Consider the following 17,146-nt stretch of genomic DNA (forward strand, 5'->3'; position numbering starts at 1 on the left):
TTAACGGTAGGTGAGGACGTGAGGTGAGTGACGTGTTAGTCTATTATCCTGGTTTTGAGTTTGATGGTTTTATATTTTTTATGTGACGGTCAGAAACCCATCTCCACATAGATGGTGGATATGCTTTCACATGGATTTGAGACTAATGATTTCAGCAAAGTATGATAAGCCTTAATTTGTATTAAGACAAAAGAAAAAAGTCAGTCCAATAAGCGTGTTGGGCTATCGGCAGATTTAAATTGAGCCATACGTTTTTCTGATTCCTAGTTATATTTTGTGCTGGTAGTTGTTGCTTGATTTTACCATCAAATTTTATTTGATTTTAAAAACTTTCTCCGGATAAATAAGTACTGTCTCTAAAACGTGATAAAAAATTGTAAATCTCATTTTTAAATCCCAATTTTGCAGCACTAGTCCCTTGATTAAATAAAACAGTATGCACTGCACAATTTGTAATCGATGACATATGAATTTTATGGGAAATACCGTGATATGCATAATGCATGCATGTATAACTTTGGACTTTTACGACTCAAAAGAAACAGAGTAAGATATATTAAGTGAAGTAGCTAATTATACTAACAGTTTTTGATCGACTTACAATTTATCTTATAACTTATAAAAGTAGCTAATTGAATCATAATTTATGTACATTTCTCAATTGCCTGTATTCTAAGATTGACAATGCAATTCCATAAGTGTATTACGCTTTTTTTATTTCTCAACTTGTATTGCTATCCTAAAATAGAAAACGAATTAATCAAGAAATTTATCATTAACTTCTGCATAAATTTAGTATTGTTCTATATTATGATGGTTGATTTTATATGATTATTATGTAACTGATGAAGATATAATAACAAAAAATACAAAAGTCATAACCGATTTCTTAAAATTTCAATTGCACGTGACAATTGAGGAATGTAAAAAATTATGATTTAATTAACTATTTTCATCATGATAGACCAGAAGTTAATTAAAAGTTGTGATTTAATTGCAATTTTCTCAATCGATAAAATGAGAAAGAGATAGAAATTAAAAAAAAAGTTTTGAAATATTTTTTAGTGAAAGAATAGAATCCACCTAATAAAAGACTATTAAGAACGGTGTACAAGTATATTTATTCAGTTACAAATATTAATTACGCGGATTAAAAGTAATGTATTTACAAACAATTGGATGCCCAATTTCAACCAATTAATCAAACGTACTCGATACCAAAACGTATAGGGTGGGCAGCCTTAGTATCGATTGTCTGAAATTCGGAAACCAAAACCCTAGTTTTTCAATTGGATTGAATTTACCCCCTTTTCTTGTCCAATTCTCACTACCAATCAACAATGGCGGACGCTTTCTGGAGGTACGGTGATAACAGGCAGCCGGCGGTGTCGCTTCCAGCTCAGATGGCTGCGAAACGGACTCGTTCCGAGTTTGGTAAATCCCTCTCTCCCTATCTTAATCTCACGATTCATCGTTCTCTCAGTACTTGTACGATGTGAATTTCTCGTGATTTCGCTTTATTTGGGGTTAGGGCTAGTGCTTATTTATTTATTTTTAATTTTTATTTATGTATCTTGTTCGGCTTCATGTGTATAGTCATACTTATTGGGTGGTGAACGTGTGGCAATGGCACGCCTATTGCAAAATGATAAATTTCTGATCTTGGGTACTGCATAGTTGAATGTGTTTTGTTTTGGTGGCCGGAGTTTGCGACCTCAGTTGTGTCTTTGTATCTGTTGCAATGTTGGACCGGAATCCTTAATTGTGGGTGATTTGGATCTCTATTTCATTTTCCATGACTCTGTTTAAGCTTATTGAAATCTAAACTACTGGCTACTTAAGGAAGTCTCCTTAAGGTTCTCGGCCCTATTGTGGGTGATAATTTAAATGCTTATTTGGTTTTCACCAAATTTTCTTTATTAGTCTATTCTCTATATTTAATGTTCATTGTGTAGAGATGCCAAGTGGACAAGACACATCAAGCTACTATACACCCGGCAATGAAAGGCCAGGAAATGTTGTCTCTAGAGATACTGACTCTGTCAATGCATCATATGAACGCTACTTGCGTAGTTTGGTATTCTTCTTATTCCTTTATCCTTCTTTTTTCTGAACCGGGGCCTAGTATTTTTGTAATTTGTTAGTGGACTGTAACAGCAAGTTCCATCATATGGTGGTCAAACTGGAAGACCTGGTACTGGTGGGCTTGATGGTGTTCATGAAATTGATGATCTTAGGGTCCTAGGAATGGTACAATCAGGCCCAGCAGCTGCTCCACAAAGCCGGTTAATGGGAGTGGGTGGACGACCTGAAATTTCACTCCCTCCTGATGCTAGCAGCACATTGTTTGTGGAGGGATTACCTGCGAACTGTACTCGCAGAGAAGTGTCTCGTATCCTTTAAGATACATGCAAAGTTGCCTAGTAACCCCAACTGGTTTGTTCCTTTAAATTACCTAGTATCCCCAACTGGTTTGTTCCTTTACTTGTGATTTAGACATATTCCGCCCTTTTGTGGGCTACAAGGAAGTAAGGCTTGTAAACAAAGCACCAAGAAATGTAAGAATCCTTTTTTCTTCTTGAAGAAAATTAAAAACAAAAGAATGTATGTGTAATTTTGCTAAATTTGCTTCCTAATCCATGTAGCCTGGGGGAGATCCTGTGGTGCTTTGCTTTGTTGATTTTGAGAGTCCAGCTCACGCGGCAACAGCAATGGATGCTCTGCAAGGTTAGTCAGCACATGATTTGATTATATTTCCTGTATAAAATCTTTGCATCTCAGGTTGGCTGGCATATTGTTCTGGATTTGATTTTTTGTTAAGTTATGATGGGTGTGTGTTTAAAATTGCTTATGTGATTATCACTGTTACAAATTAATATGACACTTTTAGCTAATGCGCTTGAGGTCATAGTGAGGGTATGTGTTTTTTTTAAAGAAAAATATTGAGCGTATAACATGTGTGCAAAGATCAAAAGTAGATCTAGTTAATAACCTTTGACCTTATTCCAACTAGAATAAACTTGATGGAGAAACTCTGATCGAAGTTGGCAGCAACAATGGCATACTCCACCTAGATATTCTCTTAGAATCTTGCTGTGGTCACCAAAATGCTTCCTTGCAATTAATAATATGTGATCTGAAGAATTTTTTTTTGATATATGATTCAACAACATTTCTTAGTCTTTTGAATTTTTGAGGGTACTGTTCTTGGCTTCTTGCCCCATGCTTATGCGTCTGGTCGTGGATTTTTTTGTTGTTGGGACTTCTGTATGGGTCTTTGTTCGGACATATGTATGAATTTTTAATAACTCATATGTCCTCTGGTTTTCAAAGTCCACTTTTACGAGTTTTTCATGATAGTTTGGATCTTGATATTAGATTGTAAAATGGTTCTAAAAAATTCAAAGTCACATTTTCATTCAACAACAAAATTCTTAATAGTACATTAGTACTATTACATTTCTCTAGGAGCTAAAGTGTCATAAATATTAATGAATTTGTTGTCTTTATCTACGTCAAAATAAAATTTGTCAAATTACTTGATGTAAATAACTGTTTAGAATTCTCAATGTATTCTGTGATTTTATTACTTGCAAATTGCAATACTTAGTTATTTTTGGTATCACAAAACGTCGTTGTTCAAGCCAACTATGTTGAGTATCTGATGCCGTAGTTGTGGTAGTGGGATCTATTGGGGTTTCCCTTTCTGTTATGGGTTATCTCACTATTATCGACTTGATTTGATTGTTCAGGCTTATAATGGTATAAAACTGGCATAACCTTCCTCTGAAAAATTAGATGTTTTTTTGTTGTCGTCTAAAGTGAAGCTATTTGCATCATAAATACTCGAGCTAATCTTTCAGGTTACATATTTGATGAGCACGAGCGGGATTCAGGCCACTTAAGGGTTCAATTTGCCCGCAATCCTCCTGGTCCAAGGTTAGGTGGTGGGCATCGTGGTAACCGTTGAGATTGGTTTGACAGGTGAGATTTATTAATGCTTGACCCCAATTGCTAATAAACCTCTTGGTATGAAGAAAACTTAAGACGGTCAGCGAATTGCTCTAAATGTGGACATGCGCTTCTGTGTAGGACCCACTGATTGTAAAGGTTTACAGTTTGTGAGTATCGCAGCTTTGGAGTGTTGCGACATACTTGCAGAGGCTTTGCTTAGAATCAGGGGGTTTATCTCGATTGTGTCAGTTGGAGGGACGACTGGGTGGCCTAACCTTCCCTTCTCGCTTAATTCCCTTAACCGGCTGATAATAAATATCAAATGTAATAACATTTAGTGAGTTGTAAGGAACCTCCTAGGAATGCTGGGCTTATCATCTCCTGCTGTGAGATTATCGTTTTATTTCACTACGTACACCTTGATTTATGAATGAATATTGTGCTTGATACCTTCCTATTAAGCTTGATGTGGTTAAATGTCATAGACCAGAACCACTACCATTTTTTGCTTTTGCATACATATTTTAAATTTTTCCTTGGAGTATCAATGTCAATATCATATTGCTAAAATAATATCTTGAAAAATCTATAATGAAATGACCCGCTATTCTATGTAGGCTTAGATTACCCGTCTTTTCCTAATAAAGCATTAGAGCTGTAAACAACTCTATGAACTGTTATCCCTCCCTTCCCCCCCCCCCCCCCCAATAAATAAATAAAATTTATGTGTCTTCCATTGGAGCACAAACAAGATGAGCATGCATCATCACAATCCCCCCTGAGATAAAAGGCAAGTTATTGTTCCTCTCTTCCATTACTCAATAGATGCACCATGTCCTCAACTGACATCATGTTAATGATATCGTACTTACCTTAGGTGATGCGTCTAAAATAGTCCTTGAAGACAAGCTAGTCATTGTCTTAGTGGGCTTTAGGATTGAGGACTTTGGGGGTATGCTTTGTGGAAGGAGGAGTGGATGTGAGGTTGACTTTAAGCAATAAATAAAAATACTAGTGTAGCAAAAATAGTCGATATCACTAACAAGGATGTATAGGAGGGACATCTAACATGGCGTTTGTTGTGGTTATAAATGAGGATCAGGGACGGGGAGCTGTATTCACTATATATTTTTGTACCGTGATATATATTTATGCACATATACATACACATGTATTAGTTTATAAAACATATATGACATTGTTGCATTTTGTATCCTTCACATTACTTTTACACAAATTTATGTTAATATTTTAAGTATTTCCCTTGAATTGTTTTGTTATATTGTTTTAAACATACGTTCAACTTTTCTTTGTGACTTACATTTTTTGTCATTCTTTTTTTTCTAAATTTAATAAGTATCCGTCAATTTCTTATAAGTTTATAATGATCTCAAGTTGTATTTTGATGAACATAATTATATCTACTAATCATATTGCATCTTACAACATAATTCTACCTACAATCTCAGTTTTGGTAACTACATTTTGTTCAGAAAAGGAATTTACTATTCAAATATTATTTTGTCAATCTCCAGTAGTTAAATTACAGTTATATATAAATTACAGTTATGAACATCTTATAAATGCATAAATACCATGTGGGAGAAATATTATGCCACATGCCTTATGTGAGAATTGCTCTTGTTTAGTTTATGTTAACATTATTTTATTTATTTATAATCTTAGTTTGATTCAAATGCCTTGAAAATTGTTATTAACAATATTACTTCTACACATTACATAAAACTTTGATTTGTTGTGTTATTCATTTATTTAAAGTTAAATAGAAAATGAACAATTTTTATGTAATTTGTAGAATTAATGATGTTAATAACAATTTTTTAGGTATTAGAATCAAATATAAAACAAAACAAATATTGCTAACGTGGACTATCGGAGATCGGTGCTTACACATGGTGCTCACAAGGTACGTTACATAACATTTATTGTAATGCTATAAAATGTATCTACATTTTTTCCGTTATTCATATCTAGTGCAATAGAGACAAACACTAAAGTCTTGTTTCATTATTTCTCTTATCCAGAAAGTTGACCCCCCAATATCCAGCCCTCCAGAATAAACATAACCACACAAAACCTTAGAGTTAAATGATGTATGAGCATCTGGTATGCTAATTATGTATGATCTTCTACCAGTGGATGGTTAAGGATATAAGAAACAGTCAAGAGAGTCTGCAATCCCTTTGTCCCCTAGTGTTTTCTTTTAATCTATGGGGTTTTAGTACTAAGAGGTTGTCTTTTGGAAATTTGCGGAGTGTCTATGAATATATTTTTGAATGATTTCTTCTGAGTTCATTGGAAGGCTCCTTCCTTTAAAATGGTTTACTTCATTTAATTTAATTACTACATTTTTTCTTTTGGATATTGGTTCCTGAATCAAATATTTATATGAGTTTATCTACCTGTTTAGCATCAGATTTTCTAAACTATTCCAAGTGTTTGCATTTTAATTCTAAGCTCTGTTTCTGTTCATCTAAATGTATCATTTTACTTTTTATAGGTATTTGTTGTGTGGAATCCTTATTGAATTTCCAACCTGTAGTAATTCTAAGTTATTTTTTTAGTTTCCTGTATTTCGATGTCAAAATGCTCCATATTATTCTTTTTAAAGGCACTCCATTTGTCAAAACTTGAAAAACGGTATAGAAACATTTCATACAGGCTAAATTGAATCAAGGAAAAAATGTTAAACATGGCTGATGCTTTGGATTGGCAAATTTTGTCCTTAACTAAGTTCGTTTAATCATGTTCATAACTCTAACCTCCTTTTTCTCCTCCCCATTAATGAAAATAAAAAACGACAATCCCACACTTTGTGGACAGACCCTCCCCAAACATATATGTATAGCTTACATGACTAGAATGCTATTTATTGATTTTCATTACTAAAATGCTGTTTCTGCTTGAAGAATCCTCAGATTAGGCTGTCTCAATATTCTGGATTTATTGTTTTCATACTTGAATAAGGTGATGATTTGCTAAATTTACTGGCAATTCATTGATTAAGTGAAAGAAAAACAAATATGGGATCATCAATATCATGCTCGTTTGTACTTGTTATTATTTAAGTGCATTTATTATAATTAGAGGTCCCACAGTATTAAAAATCACTTAACCTCCTTTCAAGGAAAGGGCATAATTACTATGCATACCTTGATGTCAAACTTCATTTGTGCTGTACCTCCCAGATTATGTTTTCTAGTAATCTACAGATATTGACTTGATCTGTAGTGCAACTTCCTACATTTGCTTGTATATAATGATATGTGGTTACATGCTACTGTGTATGTGCTCTTTGCCTGCATATGCTGAAATGTTCTCTTGAAAAATGCTTTATGCTCTGGCTTGTTGTGCAGTGTTATACACGGAGCGGAGCCTGCCATTTGGTTGGACAGTATAGTATCTTGCTTGGTTATGGCAGAATGATGCGCTCTCCCACAGCATTTCCACTAGAGGATTGGATGCAGCCAAAGGTAGATAAAGAAAAAAGTTATTTATGAGCAAATAAATGAGGGGACGAGGACAAACAAATATAGGTGAAAGAGGTTTCTTTTGAGGAACGATACTTGTGCTATGTTCCGAAGGTAGATAAAGAAAAAAAGTTATTTATGAGCAAATAAATGAGGGGACGAGGACAAACAAATTTAGATGAAAGAGGTTCCTTTGAGGAACGGCACTTGTGCTATGTTACACTGAAGTTTTCTGTGCCGAATCGCATTCACTTGGATACTAATATTAATATATATGAGCCTAGTAACTGAATGACGTGATCTTGTCTTAAGCACCATGTCTAAAGCCAGATTGCTGGTTTAACAGAATAGGAAATGGTGCTTGTGCATAACCAGCGCGTACATTGTTTTGGCCTCTTTGTATAAAGTTGTAGAGTGTGGCCGGTGCCGTCTCCATTTTCTGGGAGACAGCATTATGTGAAGCTTCCATTTAGGTGTTGCATTTTGATGCCTTGATGTGAAGGTGCAAATTTGTACTACCTGATTTCTTGTTTCTTTTCCATGTGTGAAGAGAGATTTAGCTCATTTCTGTATAATATTCAATCTCCAGTTATATGCTTGTATTTTTGGGGGAAATCAAGAAGGGCTGAAAATGACATATTGACATTATATGTTGTTCATAAAATAATATAATATGTTAGTTTTCTTTGATATGTTTGTAGACGTTTTTGCGACACATGAGAAGGCCTTCTCATTTATTTATAATAATCGCCTCCAAGAAATATCAGTTAAAAGATGTATGCGTATTATTCATTCTATTTCTACCTAATTAAGAGAAAAGGTTGGTTTCTGTCTCATTTTTATCAATAGCCACTTTCTCATGAATCAATACTTTTTTTGTTTGTATAATTCTAAGAGAACAACAGCTTATAAATTATTGAATTTGATCAAAGTTGAGTATCACGTTTCAGAGTTTAAATTCATAAAGAATTATTGCATTTGTACGTATCATGTCTCAACATCAATCTCCGTGGTTGAAAGAATGAAATATGATTATTACCGAACAAACAATCTTTACACTCATATATTTCACTAAACACTTAGATAAAAGTGAGATTTATACAACTAACTTTATTCATCACTTTGACTCACATTTTGTAAAGCTCGTACTGTATAAATCATGGAAAGAGAGTATGAAATTCCAAGTGACAGGTGATGCTCAATGATTTGAGACCAATTCAATCCACGAAAGAAACAAATTCCCCCTTCAAAATATAAAAAGAGGATGATCTCGGGAGTATAATAAACCAAATCCTCGTTGGATTATTTTATACAGGAGTAGTATTTATTTTTATAATACTACTAAAGAAAGATTCTTGCAAGTCCAGTCAATCGGATTACATGTAGTAAAACCTACTCTAGCTAGAGTTTCAATATTTAGGATTGACATTGATTACTTACACTAAAACTAATTACTCACCGTTTCCCTCAAAATTTGTCACATATTTCCATTTCCATCCGTCCTTAAAGATTTGTCACCTCTCACTTTTACTATTTTTGGTCATGGACCCTACATTCCACTGACTTATTTACACTCACATTTTTTATAAAATTAATATACAAATGTAGGACCCACATGCCACCAACTTTTTAACCCACTTTCTATTACATTTCTTAAAATCCGTGCTGGATTAAATGGTGACAAATTATTAGGGACGGAGGGAGTAATTGTTTTTTTCCTTAACCAAGTTGATATTTATTTATTGCAAAATATTAATATGCCCACAGACAGCAACTATTTCCGGTAGTATTAAAACGTGTGCGTGTACCTTATGTCTTTTTTCTTGCATGAGATGCTTCACAAATTCTTTCCCAGAAAAAGACAAAATTACTGGTTTTGAAACAAACATAATCTTGAGAGAGAGAGTCAGAGAGAGAGATGGAGACATTGTTGGTTCATTTTTCTATAGCCTCGAGCTTACTATCATGAAACTTGTCAAAGAGTATACTACATGTAATATGAAAGAAAGTTTCGATTGTAACTGTAAAAGTAATTAAATGAGCATTAATCGTCACTGTAATTCATTTACTCATTTAGAGCAATGGTGAATTGGTGATCACACATAAGAAATTGACAAAAAAGTGAAATAGTTATATACTAATAAATTTGTTAATTACCTGGAAGGAAGCTAGGTTAGAAGAAAATGCTGTTGGCCACAGAAGTATTCTTGTAAGAATATTGGAGATGATTTTATTTTATTTTCATTTTTGTTTGATGAAAGGTATACAAGAGTGATATTGGTTCGGCTCATCGCCAAAAATAACTGCTTATTTTGGTGGCGAACCGAAACAATATCACACCATGTCTACTTCTTCAAGCTATGGAGTGAACAAGAATAAGGTAAGGTGGTGTTAATTACTATGAAAATGGTGAAACCCTGTTATTATATAGAGGGAGGGTTTTATTATTTTAATTATGGAAATGGTTGGTCCTGGTCCATCTAGCAAACAAGGACCCTAGTCCTAAATTTAGGAAACGGGGCATCATCTATTTTTATTTGAAACTAAACAATATTATCATCACGATTTCAAGATCTAAGAATCCACTAAATATGGTCCTATTTTTTTTATGCAAGTGGGATTTCAAATAGGAATGCCACGTGAAAATGGTACGGACCTAAATGATCATCCAAGTAGTGTGAATTAAAATAACCCAACAAATTTAATTTGGTACTAACGGCATCGAAATTAATGCTAAAACTAAACAATACTGTATTTATTATTCATTAGTTCAGTACTATTTTTTATTTTATTTTATTTCAGTATTTTTATTTATTACGTTGTTTTTGCGCTTAGTAGTGTATGGGTTTAATTATGATATTAACTTATTTTTTAAAAAAATTATATTTTATTTAAATCAGAATATATATGATATATAAAAAAATTAAATAACTACAAAATTTAAAGTTGAGAGACATGAAAAAATATTGGTGAACTTAAGTTACTTAACAAAAGGATATTTAAGGAATCGAAAATCATAGATAACCTAATTCCTCCCCTTCAACACTTATAACTAAACAATTAATAACTCTTCCTAAATAAGTCCGTCAAATAACAATAATTTAAAAAATATTATAGGGGAAATCTAGGTACTACCTTTTTGACATATAATAATAATTTGCATCTCTTTACAACTTTCTAATTTCTTCGCAATTCAACTCTTCATCATCTCCAAAGTATTAAAACGAGTTTAATTTATGTAGCGAAGAAATATCTTACTTTACAAATAATATAAATAAATTGATATATTTAATTATAATATTTTGTGTTATAGTATTATACTTCCTACGTTTTATAATATTGTCATACTTTTCTTTTTAGTTTATCCTACAAAAAATATCACATTTCTATTTTTAAACAAAATTATCTCTCACATTAATATAAATATTTCATTTAACATACTATATCCTAAAATCTTGTGTCATTATCTAAGTGTGTCATCTATTATTAGACATAGGAGAGTATATAATTAAAATTCTTTGAATTCTTTTTTCTGTTTGAAGTTTTCAATGGGACAAATTCCAGCGAAGTCTAAAGGAATTGTTATTTCTGTAGATTGTCGATTAAAAACAACTACACAGGTAGTTTGACTTCCTTTACATAGGTTTGTGCAAATAATTTTGATTGAATCAATTAATTATCATTCTAGGTGAAATCTAGTAGTTAAAAAAGCAACCTACTGCTAATTCTATAATGCATTTTTATTAAATTTAAAACCGGCCTAGCCACACTAGTGGTTATATTCTGATTTATTTTAATTAATATTCATAACCAAATTCTCAAATTAGGTAAAGAGAGCAGATATGAAAAGATGAGCCGCCACTTCACTGTAGATATCCAATGATTATTATTGTTCACATACTTCTGTCGCTACTATGGATAATTTCACTTGATTTAAGGATTTCACACTCCCTCCATGCCTTTTCAAGTCTGCATATGTAAACAACTACGTTTAAGGTTTTTTAAGGCAAAACCATGTCCAACTTCTAAACAGATTATTGTGATTAATTGACATCTAAATTTAACAATTTTCATTAAATTTATATTAAAAAACTAGGAATTATTTGTCTTCATTTACACCTGCCAAAACATGAAGGTAAGAGAATAAAGTGTGCTCTGTGGAGTTTTATTCTTAATCATCTACTATAATAATAGTAATATGCTAAACATGATTATAGAAAACATGCAGTGTGTTTGCAATTTTAAATTAGTATTATTCAGTTTTGTGTTTAATTATACTCATAATTTTTCAAGTCAAATAATTTGTGTTAATAACGTACATTTTGATTTTTTTTGTGTGCTTATCTGGATTTGATTCACGATACATCGGATAAAATTCATAACTACACTTCTTCTTGAAGTTAATTACTCTTTCCGTTCACAACTTCACTTATCCATTTTAATAATTTGATCATACCACAAAAACATACTCCGTACTCAATTTAACAGTACAATTACCACTCTAATTATTACAACAATAAAATTGCCATACCTATTTTAACCACTATACACTCAATCAATTTAATCACTACTCCCTCCGTCCCATATAATTTTACACACTTTGACCCGACACATATTTTAAGAAATATAATGGAAAGTAAGTTGAAATAGTTGGTGGGATGTGGGTCATACTTTTAAAGTATTAGTTTTATAACAAAATGTGAGTAGGAATGAGTTAGTGGAATATGGGGTCCACTACAAAAAATGGTAAAAGTGAAATGGGTAAAATTATGTAGGACGACCCAAAATAGAATACTGGGTAAAATTATGTGGGACGGAGGGAGTATAATTTTGTGTGTGTGAGTTAGACATGCAGTACAGAGATTAATACTTGAGGTCAAAGGTCTCAGATTCAAGTCCTCCGTGGGACGGTCTTTAAATTTGAGTTCATTTACCAATCCAAAAAAAAAAATTAATCACTATAATGAGTAGGAATACAAATCATTATAATTATAGATTGTGTCAAATTCATCAATCAACCATTTTAATTACATTCATTTTGAAATGCTCTATACACACAAGCAAACACTAATAGCAGTTGGGAGTTAGGTGAACAAAACACGCGACAAAATTGGCAAAGCAAATTAAGTTTGCTCGACAAAGCTATTGTATTACAGTAAAAAAGCAAATGGCTGATACAAAACTGGGCAATGGGAATACTTAAAAAAATCAAAGATTTAAAAAATACTAGTAATACTTAGTAGAACTGGAAATTATGGGAAGTATTCGACTACCCTTACAGCGTGAGATAAATCCAAAATTTGTAGTATGGTGTAAATTTGCACATTTCTGTTAGAGAAAAAGGAGTCTCTCCACTTCTCACAACCATCTTTTTATGCAGAGTGCAAATAATTTTAATAATATGCTCGACTACAAACTACTTACTCTCTGCAATTTATGGCAGAAAATAGTTGCTCATCCCAGATTCAAACTAAATCAATCAAGCATCGTTTAGTGGCTCAACCTCACTGTTTCTCTCCTTCATCATAGCCCAATCTTCGGTCTCTGAGGAAATTGAGACAAAAATGAGACAATGGCAGAGGATTTGAAACGTCTTGGTTAGTAATTTCCACATAAATCTCATGCCGTGACTCTAGTAAGCAGTTAAGTTCATGCAATGTTTACTTACTTGGCTTCTCTCCAATTGCTGCAAGTCGTCGTTGCAAGATGGAGGCCACAAAGAGGAAGATGGAGCACATACCGAACATAACTGTGATAGGGAACGCATTGACCTGCAATAAAACAGAACAGTCATGATTTCTGATCGGGATAATAAAACATGATTTTTGAACTATATAACCGAACATGAACAAAATTTGAGGGGAAGAACCAGAAGGCATACATTGTATAGAACAATACAAACAAAGATATTGAGTGGGATGCGGAAGAAGTTCATGATAGTGCTTCGAGCCTCCTCGGGTATGTATTGTGATCTCATCTTCATAATGGATGGCCAGAAAAGCCCGACACAACTTTCAAAAGTGCAAAAGCCAAGAAGTTGGATACAGCCAGAAAATGAAATGCTGCCGCCTTTCTTCTCTGGATCTGCTGGTATTAAGAACTATCATAAAGCAAAGAGAGGTAAGATATTGTCCCCTCAGCCAAGATTATATCAAGCATAAGAACAAAAACTTGGACATACATTTGTCAATATGGGAAGCATTAAAGCAGCAGATGAAACGATGAATACAATCTGCATATAGCTCTCCACTCTAACTGTGTTGCGAGCCAACAAGCGAGATGCAATCGAGCTTCCCAACATTGAAGCCAACATGAATGTAGCAAAGATAAAACCATGGGGAATATCTTCATCGTTTGGGCTTAGGGCAGGTGTCCAGAGGAATACAAATGTATACATCGAACCTTCAAACAGAGATTGAATTGCGCCAAGCAATGCAATCTTTTCATCTGACAAATGAAAAATATTCAGTCAGGACAAATAACCTATCCTACGGTTGGTAAATATACATTTCAGTTAAGAAAACTATGAATACCTGAAGCAATTGCTACGGCTGCACCCTTAAATTGAGAGAGCAAGTCTTTGCTCTCTGAAGGGTCACCATAGTTCTCACTCCATGTTGATAATATCACAGCCATTCCAATAGCAAGAAATATGGCAGCAGCATCAAAAGGAGATACAGGCCCCAAACTAAAAGAATCAACCAGCAAATTTCCGAACAAGCCTGCTACAATAGCAACAAGACCATTGCCAAGGAATATTGCCTTGGAGAACGTTACTGAGAGCCATTGTTGTTCAAAGCCTCTCTGAAAGAAAGTATTAAATGCAATCAATACATAATAAATTCGTAATAAAGTAAATTTGTATTAAAAAGACCATTTCTAGATAGCAGTAAACTTGATAAAAAAATTCAATGCAAATGCAAGTTCATTACAGCAAGAAACAGAACAAAGCAGCACTGAACCCATTACATTATGAGATGAGTTTCTGCATGATGCTGTCACATCAAGAAAGGTGAGCTAGCACAAGTACACACTCATAATTGGAAATTCAGCAGGGCTATATATTTAAAGAAGACAATACCTTGAAGTGCTCTGCCACAAGCCATGACTCAAATGAAGAAAACAAGAGAGATGTGGCAATACCACCCAAAATGCGACCAACCATCAGAACTTTATACTGAGGAGAATGCTTGGTAATGCAGCTCAGTATATACGTGATACAGTAAGTCACACAAGCTCTCTTTCGCCCCCTACAATTTCATTACATGCACGTCAAACAGAGAATATATCATAGTAAATCAAATTAGCATCACTTCAACTCACTGTTTATCTGCTAGAGATCCAACAATGGTTCCAAACACCATGGACGAGCCAAATCCAGCAATAAAGAGCTGGCCAATTTCACCTTTCCCGAAACCATATGTACTGTAGAGGTAGTAAACATATGGACCCTGCAGCCAGTCACCAGCTGTTTCCACACATAAAACAAGCCATCAGAAAGCAGAAATATCAATGTTCACGAATGCTTTGAGAATAAAAAGGAAATCATTAAACCACTGTTCAAAATCAAGCATGATTGAATGAACATGACAATTATATGCTGATGGGAAAACATGATTTACAGTATGGTCTATAGTCATTAATTTTAATAAATTATCCAGGCACTGTATTTACTAAGGTACCAAATTCTATCAATTAAGATTCAAATAGGCATAAAATAATTAGATCAATCAGCCACAGAGTTCCAAATTCATAAGCACCAGAACTTTAATACTTGTATATTGTTTCATAAGCAGAACAATCGATGAATCAGCAGACATATTATGTAAATCGACCAAAACACAGACCCCACAAGCTCTAACCTGATAGTACCTAACAAACTCAATTTCCATTTATTTTATCATAGTACAGAATAAAACTAAAACAGACCTGTTACAACCAACTCATACAAGTAGAAATGACTTTAAGTTCAACAAGCATTCTCCAGCAGCATATGTAACCATATTAAACAAACTCAAATTCAAGTAAGGTACAGATCCACAAGAAACAACATAGAAATCAAATCACATTCACATAAATCAGATCCAGAATCAATCTCATACATTCAGTCACACACAGATGCTTACGAATCAAAGAAATCACACAACACAACAAAAAACTGATACACATAGAAATCACCGTCGCAATCCAAATCATGCAGAATTCCACAACATCACAGCATTTTTCGCAAACATTTTTCCTCTCACTCGAATCGAAGTAGATCAAATTAATTTTCCACGCAATGCGATATCGAAAAGGCCTAAGATCCGAGATCAGGAAACGAAATCCACTTACCCATCATGAGCGAGTAGACGAGCAGGTAATTGTTTTTGAACGAATTGAAAGCTGAAGACGTATTAACCCGATCCTTGTTACTTTTGCTGAGCTCCAGCGCCGCCACCACCGCGGTCAGGCCGCCGAACACCATATAGTAGAAAATCTCCATTCTCTCTCACCTCCACTCTTCACTCGTTCAGAGAAAAAAGAAAAATCGAGGAAAAATGAAGAAGAGCGAGAAAATTTCGAATTATCCTCACTCAGGTTTAGCTGAATTCAGCGTATATGTATATATGCACACTCACACACACTAGAGTGTGCTTCTCTGTGTAAAAGTATCTACACTGCTTTGCCAGAGCAGTTCATGTCACACTCTATTCTCATCATCTCCTTTGGTCTCGACACGTGGAGGAATTGGAACCGTCGATTAGTGTCGGTACTTGGATATCGGAGCGGGCCGGCAAACGGGAAGAGAGGAGTCTGGGCCGTTGGATTAGAGATCTGTGGTTTATGACCGTTGGATTCGAATTGTGGGCCCGTCATTTGGCGGGTTTTTGGATATTTATCATTTTTCATCAAAACAATATTTTTGCATTACTAATCCGTATACAGTTTTTTGCGAATTGTATGATCATCCATGTGCATATTTCAAATTGTCAAGATAAATTCTAACTTTTTTATTTCTACCTACGTTGTAAAGATTCGTGAATTGAGTTAAAAAATTACTCCGTACTTAGGAGCGGAGCCAGGAATTTGTAGGGACGGGGGCAAATTTATCTATAAAGATAATTTAAAAACATGAGGAGGGGCATTTATTGAAAAATTAAAAGATATAAATTATATGAAAGACAATATTTATATAGTGAAGAAAATATGAGGTGGGGCGAATGCCCCTCCTTAAGCATGCATAGATCCGCCCCTGTCCGTACTGTATTTGCATTAAGGAAAAAATGAAAAAAAAATATAAAGGGAGTTTTAAGAAAAAAAGATGAAATTAACTCGTCGTGTGCTAATGCCTAATGCTGGTAATTCATTAACCTGACAAGATTTGTTGGTGGTTTAATTAAACATTTAATTCACCTAGAAATTTTATTTTTCTTAGCATTATCATCTCAATATTGAAGTCTAAAGCGAAACCATAAATTTATTTTTATTACTAATTTACTCCATAAAAATCCTTTTTATGATCAGCTACAAGTTGCATAATTTTACACTAGTAAGTATATTTATACTAGGGCTGGGGAAAAATACCGAAATACCGAAATACCGGCCTTATCGTATCGAAAAAATACCGAAAATACCGAATTTTCGGTATACCGTGACTTTCGGTACGGTATGATACCTTACCGAAAGATTCCGGTAAGGTAACGGTATGAATTTTCAAA

The 17,146-nt window shown here is 33.9% G+C and overlaps 2 protein-coding genes across 4 annotated transcripts; one reads left to right on the forward strand and one right to left on the reverse strand.

Moving 5' to 3' along the window:
- Positions 1 to 1,181: 1,181 nt before the first annotated feature.
- On the forward strand, positions 1,182 to 8,137 carry LOC125214418 (RNA-binding protein 1-like). 3 transcript variants are annotated; one of them, XR_007175111.2, is made up of 8 exons: positions 1,182 to 1,434; positions 1,956 to 2,077; positions 2,158 to 2,392; positions 2,497 to 2,558; positions 2,646 to 2,727; positions 3,864 to 3,984; positions 5,800 to 5,881; positions 7,332 to 8,137. XR_007175111.2 is itself a non-coding variant. In XM_048115440.2 (7 exons), exons 1-6 carry the CDS (start codon positions 1,341 to 1,343, stop codon positions 3,968 to 3,970), a joined length of 702 nt encoding a protein of 233 aa, XP_047971397.1. In that variant the 5' UTR covers positions 1,182 to 1,340; the 3' UTR covers positions 3,971 to 3,984; positions 7,332 to 8,137. The 3 variants fall into 3 exon arrangements, 2 of the variants coding, with proteins under 2 accessions (XP_047971397.1, XP_047971396.1); XM_048115440.2 differs by lacking the exon at positions 5,800 to 5,881; XM_048115439.2 differs by lacking the exons at positions 5,800 to 5,881; positions 7,332 to 8,137 and adding an exon at positions 4,093 to 4,415 and having other exon boundaries at positions 1,183 to 1,434.
- Positions 8,138 to 12,660: 4,523 nt separating this feature from the next.
- Positions 12,661 to 16,095, reverse strand: LOC125215656 (uncharacterized). The gene is made up of 8 exons (XM_048117139.2): positions 15,780 to 16,095; positions 14,769 to 14,913; positions 14,527 to 14,695; positions 13,979 to 14,249; positions 13,627 to 13,892; positions 13,327 to 13,545; positions 13,114 to 13,216; positions 12,661 to 12,989 (listed from the first exon to the last, which is right to left on the reverse strand). Exons 1-8 carry the CDS (start codon positions 15,928 to 15,930, stop codon positions 12,925 to 12,927), a joined length of 1,389 nt encoding a protein of 462 aa, XP_047973096.1. The 5' UTR covers positions 15,931 to 16,095; the 3' UTR covers positions 12,661 to 12,924.
- Positions 16,096 to 17,146: the final 1,051 nt, after the last annotated feature.

The sequence above is a fragment of the Salvia hispanica genome, chromosome 3 (assembly GCF_029641045.1).
Source record: "Salvia hispanica isolate PSC_SH4W2 chromosome 3, Shi_PSC_v1, whole genome shotgun sequence".
Classification (NCBI taxonomy): Eukaryota; Viridiplantae; Streptophyta; class Magnoliopsida; order Lamiales; family Lamiaceae; genus Salvia; species Salvia hispanica.